The 15,533-nt window shown below is 46.0% G+C and overlaps 1 protein-coding gene across 1 annotated transcript in view; it reads left to right on the forward strand.

Annotated features, from left to right (window-relative positions):
* The window catches only part of LOC139387099 (regulator of G protein signaling 20), a 39,384-nt gene extending 24,115 nt beyond the window's left edge, over positions 1-15,269 (forward strand). The window contains exons 2-5 of the mRNA XM_071133101.1: positions 6,951-7,141; positions 14,010-14,120; positions 14,698-14,932; positions 15,009-15,269. Of these exons, the coding sequence (XP_070989202.1) occupies positions 6,954-7,141; positions 14,010-14,120; positions 14,698-14,932; positions 15,009-15,197 (723 nt within the window). The 5' untranslated portion in view covers positions 6,951-6,953 and the 3' untranslated portion in view covers positions 15,198-15,269. The remainder of the gene's footprint in view (positions 1-6,950; positions 7,142-14,009; positions 14,121-14,697; positions 14,933-15,008) is intronic.
* The last annotated feature ends 264 nt before the right edge of the window (positions 15,270-15,533 follow it).

Raw genomic sequence — 15,533 nt, forward strand, 5'->3', positions numbered from 1 at the left:
TGGTCGCAGGAACAGGAGGTGCTGGAGTAGGGGGTGCTAGTGATGATGTGGGAAGACCACTCCTCTCCCATCGATCCATCCTCTCCATCATTTGGTCCATTGCAGAACCAATCCGATGAAGCACGCTGGTGTGGTGGAGGACTCTCTCCTCCATCGATGGGAGAGGAGACGCGGCTGCTCCTGCTGATTCCATTGTTGGTGCGGGATTCTGTCACGTATAAACAAGGTGGGTGGAATCAGGCGCAGAGAGCAGGTATAGTGAGTCGATAGTTTATTCTCCGAAAACCAAACACGGTCAACCCAAAAACACAGGGTGAAATAATCCAACACAGGATTAAATATATCGGAGCAAAATAACACACCACGTACTAACGAAAATACATGAACCCAAAACAATCCCGCACAAAACAAGGGCGGGACAACCTACTACATATAGGGACGTCAATTAAACTAAAATACACACAGGTGAAACTAATAAGACAAAACCAACAGACAAACGAAAAAGGGATCGATGGTGGCTAGTAGGACGGTGACGACGACCGCCGAGCCCCACCCGAACAGGCAGGAGAGCCAACTTCGGCGGAAGTCGTGACAAAGTCAAGGTATTGGAGTGGCCATCACAAAGCCCTGACCTCAACCCTATAGAATATTTGTGGGCAGAACTGAAAAAGTGTGTGCGAGCAAGGAGGCCTACAAACCTGACTCAGTTACACCAGCTCTGTCAGGAGGAATGGGCCAAAATTCACCCAACTTATTGTGGGAAACTTGTGGAAGGCTACCCAAAACGTTTGACCTAAGTAAAACAATTTAAAGGCAATGCTTTCAAATACTAATTGAGTGTATGTAAACTTCTGATCCACTGGGACTATGATGAAAGAAATAAAAGCTTAAATAAATAATTCTCTCTACTATTATTCTGACATTTCACATTCTTAAAATAAAGTAGTGATCCTAGCTGACCTTATGAAATTAGTAACGTTACCTCGCTTGTCCGCGGTTATAAGTAATATACACAAATATATTATGCTCCATACACACTTGTGAGCTACAGTAGAAACGGTATAACATAACACACAGAAACTATTATAACGTAATAAGGCACTTACTTTGATAGAAACACAGTCTGGATTTGAAGCTGGGTGTCTGTAGTGACACCTCTAGCACTGAGACACTGTGTCTTAGACAGCTGCGCCACTTGGGAGTCATAAGGCCAGGGTAGCGTCAAAATACAACACATGCTAATACTTCTCTGAAGCAATTAACATTGTAGCTAGCTACCTAAGCATTGAATACACCACAAAGGTTATGAAATTAGTAACATTACCTTTCGTGTCCATGGTTATAAGGAATATACACAAATATATTATGCTACAGTAGAAACGACATGCAGAAACTATTATAACGTAATAAGACACTTACTTTGATAGAAACGCACACATTTCCAAACTTATTATTTGTTATGAAAACAACTATGACTGAGATGCAGGCAACAGACGGAAAATGTGAACAAGTGTGTGCAGGACAGGAGCTGAGCAAATGTCTGCAGACTTGAATTGCACAAACAATTGGGAAGTGTTTGGGGAATTTTGTTTGGGTCAGAAATGTCTAAAAAATGAATTGGTCCGCAAAAGTAAAAATGAGTATTTTTATGTGAATGTAAAAGCTGTGTGTTGGTGGCAGGGAAGTCAGGCGCAGGAGAACAAACTTGTTATAAACGGAGTCGTTTAATCAGTGCTGACAGACCTCCAAAATATACAAAATATCAAAAGTGGGTACAAAACCCGTCGCACACCAACACATACCTCAACACATATAATAAAACAATCTCCGACAAGGACCCTTTTTTCCACACTATTGGTTAGAGCCTATAAGAAAACATTTCACTGTTGTATTCGGCGCACGTGACAAATAAACTTTGATTTGATTTGATTTGACATGAGGGGAAAACAGAGGGTTAAATACACAACATGTAATTGATGGGATTGGAACCAGGTGTGAAGGAAGACAAGAAAAACCAATAGAAAATGAAAAATGGATCAGTGATGGGTAGAAGGTCGGTGACGTCGACCTCCGGACACCACTTGAACAAGGAGAGGCACCGACTTTGGCGGAAGTCGTGACAGTACCCCCCGACCTCGGGGATGACCAGGAGGGCGAAGCGCAGGGCGATCCGGATGGAGACGGTGGAAATCTCGCAGCATAGAAGGATCCAACACGTCCTCCACCGGAACCCAGCATCTCTCCTCCGGACCATACACCTCCCAGTCCACGAGGTACTGAAGGCCCCTCGCCCGACATCTCGTATCCAGTACGGAGCGAACAGAGTACGCTGGGGCCCCCTCGATGTCCAGAGGGGGCGGAGGAACCTCCCGCACCTCAGACTCCTGGAGTGGACCAGTCACCACCGGCCTGAGGAGAGACACATGGAACGAGGGGTTAATATGGTAATTGGGGGGAAGCTGTAACCTGTAACATACCTCGTTCACTCTCCTCAGGACTTTAAATGGCCCCACAAAATGCGGACCCAGCTTCTGACAGGGCAGGCGGATGGGCACATTTCGGGTCGAGAGCCAGACCCGGTCCCCCGGTGCATCACTGCGGTGACAGTCTGCGCCAACTTTCTGGCGCAGTACGGCGCGCTGAAGGTGGACATGGGCGGCCTCCCATGTTTCCACCGCGATCCGGAATCAGAATTGGGATTGGAACCAGGTGTGAAGGAAGACAAGACAAAAAATGGATCAGTGATGGCTAGAAGGTCGGTGACGTCAACCTCCGAACACCGCCCGAACAAGGAGAGGGACCGACTTCGGCGAAAGTCGTGACAGTGAATGAATTAGGCGGAACCCACCTCAATTCAAGCTGTTCTTAGAAAATAAAAAACTTGCTCGAAAATAATTTGAAATTGACAAGTTGAAAACAACCTATAAATAAAAACAGGCTGCGTGCCTTGGTTTGAGGGCAGCATGAATAAAATGTACTGTTGAGTAACAATCACATTCTGGAATGGAAGGAACGTTCTAACATCACGTGCGGTCACGCGACCGTTACAGATATTTGGAACTAACGCATGAAAGGGTTAAACATTTGTTTTCCCTCACCCATCTATACAAAATACCCCATAATGACAAAGTGAAAACCTCCAAACACTAAAACGTGATTGGAGGCCACATCACTAAAACGTGATTGGAGGCCACATCACTAAAACGTGATTGGAGGCCACCTCACTAAAACGTGATTGGAGGCCACATCACTAAAACGTGATTGGAGGCCACATCACTAAAACGTGATTGGAGGCCACCTCACTAAAACGTGATTGGAGGCCACCTCACTAAAACGTGATTGGAGGCCACATCACTAAAACGTGATTGGAGGCCACATCACTAAAACGTGTTTGGAGGCCACATCACTAAAACGTGATTGGAGGCCACATCACTAAAACGTGATTGGAGGCCACCTCACTAAAACGTGATTGGAGGCCACATCACTAAAACGTGATTGGAGACCACATCACTAAAACGTGATTGGAGACCACCTTTGGCCAATACATGATTTAGAAAGAAACACACGTCTATATACAGTGAGCTCCAAAAGGGTTGAGACAGGGACACATGTTTAGTTGTTTTGGCTCTGTACTCCAGCGCTTTGAAATGATACAATGACTCAAGTTGAGTATTTGGTCCATTATTCCCAGCACACAATGATGACATCAAGCTTGTGACTCTACACATTTGTTGGATGCATTTGCTGTTTGTTTAGGTTGTTTAGATTATTTTGTGACCAATAGAAATTAATGGTAAATAATGTATTGTGTCATTTTGGATTCACTTTTATTGTAAATAAGAATAGAATATGTTTCTATACACTTCTACATTAATGTGAATACTACCATGATAACAGATAGTGAGAAAGTTAGACACACAAATATCATACCCCCCAAAAAATGCTAACCTCCCCTGTTATAGTAATGGTGAGAGGTTAGCATGTCTTGGGGGTGTGATATAAAATGCTAACCTCCCCTGTTATTGTAATGGTGAGAGGTTAGCATGTCTTGGGGGTATGATATAAAATGCTAACCTCCCCTGTTATTGTAATGGTGAGAGGTTAGCATGTCTTGGGGGAATTATATAAAATGCCAATCTCCCCTGTTATTGTAATGGTGAGAGGTTAGCATGTCTTGGGGGTATGATATAAAATGCTAACCTCCCCTGTTATAGTAATGGTGAGAGGTTAGCATGTCTTGGGGGTATGATATAAAATGCTAACCTCTCCTGTTATAGTAATGGTGAGAGGTTAGCATGTCTTGGGGGTGTGATATAAACTGCTAACCTCCCCTGTTCTTGTAATGGTGAGAGGTTAGCATGTCTTGGGGGTATGATATAAAATGCTAACCTCCCCTGTTATAGTAATGGGGAGAGGTTAGCATGTCTTGGAGGTATGATATAAAATGCTAACCTCCCCTGTTATAGTAATGGTGAGAGGTTAGCATGTCTTGGGGGTATGATATAAAATGCTAACCTCTCCTGTTATTGTAATGGTGAGAGGTTAGCATGTCTTGGAGGTATGATATAAAATGCTAACCTCCCCTGTTATAGTAATGGTGAGAGGTTAGCATGTCTTGGGGGTATGATATAAAATGCTAACCTCTCCTGTTATTGTAATGGTGAGAGGTTAGCATGTCTTGGGAGTATGATATTTGTGCATCTGTAACTTCCTCACTCATCATTATTCACGATTCATTCAGGATTACCTGTAACCATGGTAGCATTCACATTAATGTACGTAGAAGTGTTTAGAAACATTATACTCTTATTTACAATACAAATTACAAAATAATTACAATTAATTATACTGAGCTAAAATATAATGCAACATGCAACAATTTAATTGATTTTACAGTTCAAATTAGGAAATCAGTCAATTGATATAAATTCATTTATTAGGTTGTAATTTAACTCCCGAGTGGCGCAGCAGTCTAAGGCCCTGCATCTCAGTGCTGTAGGTGTCACTACAGACCCTGGTTTGATCCCAGGCTGTATCACAACCGACCGTGATCGGGAGTCCCATAGGGCGTCGTCCGGGTTAGGGGAGGGTTTGGCTGGGGTAGGCCGTCATAGTTAAGAACAATTTCGTATTTACAGACTTGCCAAGGTTAAATAAATGTTAAATAAAACCATCTATGGATTTCACAATGGGCCTCGGGATTTTGTCACTGTATTTTTGTACACTGAAAGGGATGTTAACATTTTTGTGCATAACATTTGAGATAAATAATCTTTGTGCGTATGGAACATTTCTGCGAGCTGTGGACCAATACTTTACATGTTGTGTTTATATTTTAGTTCAGTGTATTTCCCATTCATTTCTATTGGGCACAAAATAACTCAAACACAACCAAAACAAACAGCAAATACATCTAACAAATGTGTAGAGTCACAAGCTTGATGTAGTCACCATTTGCTATGAATATGGGACCAAATACTTAACTTTTTACTACTTTAATACACATAAGTGAATTTGTCCCAATACTTTTGTTCCCCTAAAATGGAGCCAATATGTACAAAACGTTGTGTAATTTCGAAACGGTTCACCCAATATGGATGAAAATATCCTCAATATTATAGTTGACAGCCTGCCCTTTATCCTCATAATCATTGTATCATTTCAAATTCAAAGTGCTGGAGGCCAAAACAACACGTCTCACTGTCCCAATACTGTTGGAGTCCACTGTAGGGTCCCAACAGAGCGTGTCATAGCAGAAACTATACCATGAAGGAACTGTCCGTAGATGTTGTAGCGACATTATCAGGACCATACAGTAGAGCACTGATGGAGCTCTAGCTTTGTGTTACACATATTGCAAGGCCAGATTGGTTGTAGTATTACTGATGCTGTTTCAAAGACTAATACTGTATAATAGAAACCTAGTCTTAGTTCATTTGCATGTCATCACATGACTGTTATTACAATATTATGCAGCATATTATCCTCCTCTGTCTGTCTGTCCTCAGCCCCATGGGATCAGCCTTGTCTGTCTGTCTGCCTGTCTATCCTCAGCCCCATGGGATCAGCCTTGTCTGTCTGTCTGTCCTCAGCCCCATGGGACCAGCCTTGTCTGTCTGTCTGTCCTCAGCCCCATGGGATCAGCCTTGTCTGTCTGTCTGTCCTCAGTCCCATGGGATCAGCCTTGTCTGTCTGTCTGTCTGTCTGTCTGTCTGTCTGTCTGTCTGTCTGTCTGTCTGTCTGTCTGTCTGTCTGTCTGTCTGTCCTCAGCCCCATGGGATCAGCCTTGTCTGTCTGTCTGTCCTCAGCCCCATGGGATCAGCCTTGTCTGTCTGTCTGTCCTCAGCCCGATGGGATCAGCCTTGTCTGTCTGTCTGTCTGTCCTCAGCCCCATGGGATCAGCCTTGTCTGTCTGTCTGTCTGTCCTCAGCCCCATGGGATCAGCCTTGTCTGTCTGTCTGTCCTCAGCCCCATGGGATCAGCCTTGTCTGTCTGTCTGTCCTCAGCCCCATGGGATCAGCCTTGTCTGTCTGTCTGTCTGTCCTCAGCCCCATGGGATCAGCCTTGTCTGTCTGTCTGTCCTCAGCCCCATGGGATCAGCCTTGTCTGTCTGTCTGTCTGTCCTCAGCCCCATAGAATCAGCCCTGTCTGTCTGTCCCACTCCTCTGTGTGTCCCTCTAGCCAATGGGATCTAACCCTCTCTGTCTCTTTGTCCTCCAGCCAACGGGATCTAACCATGTGTGTCCCGCCAGCCAATGGGATCTAACCCTCTGTCTCTATGTCCTTCCAGCCAATGGGATCTAACTCTCTGTGTCTCTATGTCCCTCCAGCCCATGGGCTCTAACCCTCTGTATCTCTGTGTCCCTCCAGCCCATGGGCTCTAACCCTCTGTATCTCTGTGTCCCTCCAGCCCATGGGCTCTAACTCTCTGTATCTCTGTGTCCCTCCAGCCCATGGGATCAGAGCGTATGGAGATGCGAAAGCGTCAGATGTCGGTGCAGCAGGAGTCGATGGCGGGTGGCACGACACCGACCCAGCAGGACCCTAACCAGAGCCAGAACCAGGGGAATCAGAGCCAGATGAACCAGAGAGGGAACAACGCCTGTTGCTTCTGCTGGTGCTGCTGCTGTAGCTGTTCCTGGTACGAACAGTATGGATTCATCCCAGACAGCACCTGGTTTGCTTTATAGTGCACTACTTTTGATTAAAATCCTATGGGGAATAGGGTGCCATTGGGACGCAAACTCTGTCATGCACTTCTAGTAGTGTGTCACACACCCAGCATTGTTCCACACAGCACCCTACATAACACAGCACCCTACATCACACAGCACCATTCATCACATAGCACCCTTCAGTAAAGTACCATTCATCACACAGCACCCTTCATCACACAGCACCCTACATCACACAGCACCATTCATCACACAGCACCCTTCAGTACAGTACCATTCATCACACAGCACCCTTCATCACACATCACCATTCATCACACAGCACCCTTCATCACACAGCACCATTCATCACACAGCACCATTCATCACACAGCACCATTCATCACACAGCACCATTCATCACACAGCACCCTTCACCACACAGCACCATTCATCACACAGCACCCTTCACCACACAGCACCCTTCACCACACAGCACCCTTCACCACACAGCACCATTCATCACATAGCACCCTTCATCACACAGCACCCTACATCACACAGCACCCTACATCACACAGCACCCTACATCACACAGCACCCTTCATCACACAACACCCTTCATCACACAGCACCATTCATCACACAGCACCCTACATCACACAGCACCATTCATCACACAGCACCATCCATCACACAGCACCCTTCATCACACAGCACCCTTCATCACACAGCACCCTTCATCACACAGCACCATTCACCACACAGCACCCTACATCACACAGCACCCTACATCACACAACACCCTCCAGGATATCACTCTACATCACACAGCACCCTTCATCACACAGCACCCTACATCACACAGCACCCTTCATCACAGAGCACCCTTCATCACACAGCACCCTACATCACACAGCACCATTCATCACATAACACCCTACATCACACAGCACCCTACATCACACAACGCCCTCCAGGATATCACTCTACATCACACAGCACCCTACATCACACACCAGCCTTCAGTACATCACCCTACATCTACACAGCACCCTACAGTACGTCACCCTACATCTACACAGCACCCTACAGTACATAACCCTACAGTACATCATCCTACAGTACACCACCCTACATCTACACAGCACCCTACAGTACATCATCCTACAGCTACACAGCACCCTACAGTACATCATCCTACAGTACATCATCCTACATCTACACAGCACCCTACAGTACATCACCCTATAGTACATCACCCTACAGTACAGCGCACTACAGTACATCATCCTACAATACACTACAGTACATCCCCCTACAGTACATCCCCATACAATACACTACAGTACATCATCCTACAATACACTACAGTACATCCCCCTACAGTACATCCCCATACAATACACTACAGTACATCACCCTACAGTACATCACCCTACAGTACATCCCCCTACAGTACAGCACCCTACAGTACAGCACCCTACAGGACATCCCCCTACATTACATCACCCTACAGTACATCCCCCTACAGTACATCCCCCTACAGTACAGCACCCTACAGTACAGCACCCTACAGTACATCACCCTGCAGTACATCACCCTATAGTACATCCCCCTACAGTACATCCCCCTACAGTACAGCACCCTATAGTACATCACCCTACAGTACAGCACCCTACATCACACAGCACCCTACAGTACATAACCCTACCCTTATGTACTGTAGGGTGCTGTGTGATGTAGGGTGCTGTACTGTAGGGTGCTGTGTAGAGGAAGGGTGCTGTGTGATGAAGTGTGCTATGAAGGGTGCTGTGTGACGTAGTGTGCTGTGTAGGTGTATGGTGCTGTACTGTAGGGTGCTGTACTGTAGGGTGCTGTGTAGATGTAAGGTGATGTACTGTAGGGGGATGTACTGTAAGGTGATTTACTGTAGTGTATTGCAGGGGGATGTACTGTAGGGTGATGTACTATAGGGTGGCAGCTAGCCTAGTGGTTAGAGCGTTGGACTAGTAACCGAAAGGTTGCAAGATCGAATCCCCGAGCTGACAAGGTAGAAATCTGTCTTTCTGCCCCTGAAAAAGGCAGTTAACCTACCGTTCCTAGGCCATCATTGAAAATAAGAATTTGTTCTTCACTGACTTGCCTAGTTAAATAAATGTAAACAATTATGAATCATACAGCACCCTAATGTACTACAGTATATCACACAGTACATCATCCTACAGTACGTCACCCTACAGTAGATCACCCTACAATACGTCATCCTACAGTACATCACCCTACAGTAGATCACCCTACAATACGTCATTCTACAGTAGATCACCCTACAATACGTCATCCTACAGTACATCACCCTACAATACGTCATCCTACAGTAGATACCCTACAGTACGTCATCCTACAGTACATCACCCTACAGTAGATCACCCTACAATACGTCATCCTACAGTACATCCCCTACAATACACTACAGAACATCATCCTACAGTACATTCCCCCTACAATACACTACAGTATATCCCCCTACAATACACTACAGTACATCCCCCTACAATACACTACAGTACATCCCCCTACAATACACTACAGTACGTCTCCCTACAATACACTACAGTACGTCTCCCTACAATACACTACAGTACATCCCCCTACAATATACTACAGTACATCCCCCTACAATACACTACAGTACATCCCCCTACAATACACTACAGTACATCCCCTACAATACACTACAGTACATCCCCCTACAATACACTACAGTACATCCCCCTACAATACACTACAGTACATCCCCTACAATACACTACAGTACATCCCCTACAATACACTACAGTATATCCCCCTACAATACACTCCAGTACATCCCTTACAATACACTACAGTATATCAGCACTCTACACATCACCCTATAGTACAGCACTGTTCATCTACACATCACCCTATAGTACAGCACTCTACACATCACCCTATAGTACAGCACTCAGTACATCACTGTTCATCTACACATCACCCTATAGTACAGCACCGTTCATCTACATATCACCCTATAGTACAGCACCCTACAGTACAGCACTCTACACATCACTGTTCATCTACACATCACCCTATAGTACAGCACTGTTCATCTACATATCACCCTATAGTACAGCACTGTTCATCTACACACCACCCTATAGTACAGCACTCTACACATCACTGTTCATCTACACATCACCCTATAGTACAGCACTGTTCATCTAGACATCACACTATAGTACAGCACTCTGCACAGCACCCTACAGTACATCACTGTTCATCTACACATCACCCTATAGTACAGCACTCTACACAGCACCCTACAGTACATCACTGTTCATCTACACATCACCCTATAGTACAGCACTCTACACATCACCCTACAGTACATCACTGTTCATCTACACATCACCCTATAGTACAGCACTCTACACATCACCCTACAGTACATCACTGTTCATCTACACATCACCCTATAGTAAAGCACTCTACACAGCACCATTCATCTACACATCACCCTATAGTACAGCACTCTACACAGCACCGTTCATCTACACATCACCCTATAGTACAGCACTGTTCATCTACACACCACCCTATAGTACAGCACTCTACACAGCACCGTTCATCTACACATCACCCTATAGTACAGCACTGTTCATCTACACACCACCCTATAGTACAGCACTCTACACAGCACCATTCATCTACACATCACCACTCTACACAGCACCGTTCATCTACACACCACCCTATAGTACAGCACTCTACACAGCACCATTCATCTACACATCACCACTCATCTACACATCACCCTATAGTACAGCACCGTTCATCTACACATCACCCTATAGTACAGCACTCTACACATCACCCTATAGTACATCACTGTTCATCTACACATCACCCTATAGTACAGCACTCTACACAGCACCATTCATCTACACATCACCCTATAGTACAGCACTACACAGCACCGTTCACCTACACATCACCCTATAGTACAGCACTGTTCATCTACACATCACCCTATAGTACAGCACTCTACACAGCACCATTCATCTACACATCACCCTATAGTACAGCACTCTACACAGCACCGTTCACCTACACATCACCCTATAGTACAGCACTGTTCATCTACACATCACCCTATAGTACAGCACTCTACACAGCACCGTTCATCTACACATCACCCTATAGTACAGTACCATTCATCTACACATCACCCTATAGTACAGCACTCTACACAGCACCATTCATCTACATATCACCCTATAGTACAGCACCATTCATCTACATATCACCCTATAGTACAGCACCGTTCATCTACATATCACCCTATAGTTCATCATCAATAAGCAAAAGCATGCTCCATTCAAGAAATGTAGAACCAGGAACAGATATAGCCCTTGGTTCTCTCCAGACCTGACTGCCCTTGACCAGCACAAAAACATCCTATGGCGTTCTGCATTAGCATCGAACAGCCCCCGTGATATGCAACTTTTCAGGGACGCTAGAATCCAATATACACAGGCAGTTAGAAAAGCCAAGGCTAACTTTTTAAAGATTTTTCCTGCAACACAAATTCAAAAAAGTTCTGGGACACTGTAAAGTACATGGAGAATAAGAACACCTCCTCCCAGCTGCCCACTGCACTGAGGATAGGAAACACTGTCACCACTGATAAATCCACTATAATTGAGAATTTCAATAAGCCTTTTTCTACGGCTGGCCATGCTTTCCACCTGGCTACCCCTACCCCGGTTAACAGGACTGCACCCCCCACAGCAACTTGCCCAAACCTTCCCCATTTCTCCTTCTCCCAAATCCAGTCAGCTGATGAAAGAGCTGCAAAATATGGACCCCTACAAATCTAAAATTATCTGCAGAAATGGTTGCAACCCCTATTACCAGCCTGTTCAACCTCTCTTTTGTGTCGTCTGAGATTCCCAAAGATTGGAAAACAGCTGCGGTCATCCCCCCCTTCAAAGGGGGGGACACTCTTGACCCAAACTGCTACAGACCTATATCTATCCTACCCTGCCTTTCTAAGGTCTTCGAAAGCCAAGTCGTCAACAAACAGATTACCGACCATTTCGAATCCCACCATACCTTCTCCCCTATGCAATCTGGTTTCAGAGCTGGTCATGGGTGCACCTCAGCCACACCTCAAGGTCCTAAACGATATCTTAACCGCCATCGATAAGAGACAATACTGTGCAGCCGTATTCATTGATCTGGCCAAGGCATTCGACTGTCAATCACCACATCCTCATCGGCAGACTCGATAGCCTTGGTTTCTCAAATGATTGCCTCGCCTGGTTCACCAACTAGTTAGAGAGAGTAGAGATAGAGGTCAGTGTGTCAAATCGGAGGGCCTGTTGTCCGGGCCTCTGGCTGTCTCTATGGGGGTGCCTCAGGGTTCAATTCTTGGACCGACTCTCTTCTCTGTATACATCAATGGTGTCGCTCTTGCTGCTGGTGAGTCTCTGATCCACCTCTACGCAGACGACACCATGCTGTATACTTTTGGCCCTTCTTTGGACACTGTATTAACAACACTCCAGACGAATGTCAATGCCATACAACTCTCCTTCCGTGGCCTCCAATTGCTCTAAAATACAAGTAAAACTAAATGCACCTACCGATTTTCGACTTCGACGATGTCATTTACAAATTAGCCTCCAATACCCTACTCAATACATTGGATGCAGTCTATCACAGTGCCATCCGTTTTGTCACCAAAGCCCCATATACTACCCATCGCTGCGACCTGCACGCTCTCGTTGGCTGGCTCTCGCCTCATACTCGTCGACAAACCCACTGGTTCCAGATCATCTACAAGACCCTGCTAGGTAAAGTCCCCCCTTATCTCAGCTCGCTGGTCACCATAGCAGCACCCACTCGTAGCACACGCTCCAGCAGGTATATCTCACTGGTCATCCCCAAAACCAATTCTTCCTTTGGCCGCCTCTCCTTCCAGTTCTCTGCTGCCAATGATTGGAACGAACTACAAAAATCTCTGAAACTGGAAACACTTATCTCCCTCACTAGCTTTAAGCACCAGCTGTCAGAGCATCTCACAGATTACTGCACCTGTACATAGTCCATCTATAATTTAGCCCAAACAACTACCTCTCCCCCTACTGTATTTATTTATTTTGCTCCTTTGCACCCCATTATTTCTCTCTACTTTGCACATTCTTCCACTGCAAATCTACCATTCCAGTGTTTTTCTTGCTATATTGTATTTACTTCGCCACCATGGCCTTTTTTTTTGCCTTTACCTCCCTTATCTCACCTCATTTGCTCACATTGTATATAGACTTATTTTTCTACTGTATTATTGACTGTATGTTTGTTTTACTCCATGTGTAACTCTGTGTTGTTGTATGTGTCAAACTGCTTTGCTTTATCTTGGCCAGGTCGCAATTGTAAATGAGAACTTGTTCTCAACTTGCCTACCTGGTTAAATAAAGGTGAAATAAAATAAAAAAATCACACAGCACCCTAATGTACATCCCCCTACAATACACTACAGTACATCATCCTACAGTACATAGGATTATCTACACAGCACCCTTCATCTACACAGCACCCTTCATCTACACAGCACCCTTCATCTACACAGCACCCTTCATCCACACAGCACCCTTCATCCACACAGCACCCTTCATCTACACATCACCCTACAGTACATCACCCTACAGTACATCATCACACAGTTGATTGGATGTGCATCATGCATTATGAGGTTGATAGGGTCAGTGAAGACATGTGTAACCTCCTGACTGGTACATCATATATATTCACTCCTAGATGTCGTCTGAGCTCTGTCCTGTTGCCCATCGTTCTCTCCTATAGGAACGAGGAGCGTGAGGAGAGGAACCGGCGGGCATCCTACGACCTCAAGGCTGAGGGAACGGCCGACTGTGAGGACAGGTTAGTCACAGCAGTATTCCTGTGTAGAGAATGTTAAAGATGAGTTCTGTTGAGTTGCTCACCTCCAGTCCTGCATTAGTACATTGGATAACTGATCAAGGGCTTAATGGCTAGCAGTGTGTTAGTGCCTGGTGTTGGTGAAACGGTGTCAGCCCCTGTAAGTCCAGTGTGTTAGTACCTGGTGTTGGTGAAACGGTGTCAGCCCCTGTAAGTCCAGTGTGTTAGTACCTGGTGTTGGTGAAACGGTGTCAGCCCCTGTAAGCCCAGTGTGTTAGTGCCTGGTGTTGGTGAAACGGTGTCAGCCCCTGTAAGTCCAGTGTGTTAGTGCCTGGTGTTGGTGAAACGGTGTCAGCCCCTGTAAGTCCAGTGTGTTAGTACCTGGTGTTGGTGAAATGGTGTCAGCCCCTGTAAGTCCAGTGTGTTAGTACCTGGTGTTGGTGAAACGGTGTCAGCCCCTGTAAGTCCAGTGTGTTAGTGCCTGGTGTTGGTGAAACGGTGTCAGCCCCTGTAAGTCCAGTGTGTTAGTGCCTTACCTGGTGCCTGCTGTTCTTCTCTGATTGGCATGTGTTCTCTGCAGCCCCCCTCCCACTCTGGAGGAGGTCCGTTCCTGGGCCCAGTCGTTTGACCGACTGATGTCGTGCGCTGCTGGCCGAGTGGCGTTTAGGTTGTTCCTGTGTACAGAGTTCAGTGAGGAGAACATGTTGTTCTGGCTGGCTTGTGAGGAGTTCACCAAGGAAACCAACAAGACCTCCATTGAGGAGAAGGCACGGGTCATCTACGAGGACTACGTCTCCATCCTCTCACCCAAAGAGGTGAGTAAAGACTTCTCCTCCTTCTTCTTCATGTGATATTATATGTATCTAGTCTTTTCATGCTGTGTTTCCCCAGGTGAGTCTGGACTCCCGTGTTCGGGAGGTGATCAACAAGAACATGTTGGAGCCGTCGTCCCAGACCTTCGTTGATGCTCAGGTGCAGATCTACACGCTGATGCAAAGAGACTCCTACCCCCGATACATGAACTCCCCCGCCTACAAGAACCTGCTCAACTCCCTCTCAGAGCAGGCCCCTGAGTCCTAACTCAGCACTGTCAAGCAGGCCCCTTAGTCCTAACTCAGCACTCTCAGAGCAGGCCCCTGAGTCCTAACTCAGCACTCTCAGAGCAGGCCCCCGAGTCCTAACTCAGCACTCTCAGAGCAGGCCCCTGAGTCCTAACTCAGCACTCTCAGAGCAGGCCCCCGAGTCCTAACTCAGCACTCTCAGAGCAGGCCCCCGAGGCTTAACTCAGCACTCTCAGAGCAGGCCCCTGAGTCCTAACTCAGCACTCTCAGAGCAGGCCCCTGAGTCCTAACTCAGCACTCTCAGAGTAGGTCTCCGAGTCCTAAGTCAACACTCTTTGTTCTAGAGTCTTAGGTG

The sequence above is a fragment of the Oncorhynchus clarkii genome, chromosome 28 (genome assembly GCF_045791955.1).
Source record: "Oncorhynchus clarkii lewisi isolate Uvic-CL-2024 chromosome 28, UVic_Ocla_1.0, whole genome shotgun sequence".
In the NCBI taxonomy this organism is placed as follows: domain Eukaryota; kingdom Metazoa; phylum Chordata; class Actinopteri; order Salmoniformes; family Salmonidae; genus Oncorhynchus; species Oncorhynchus clarkii.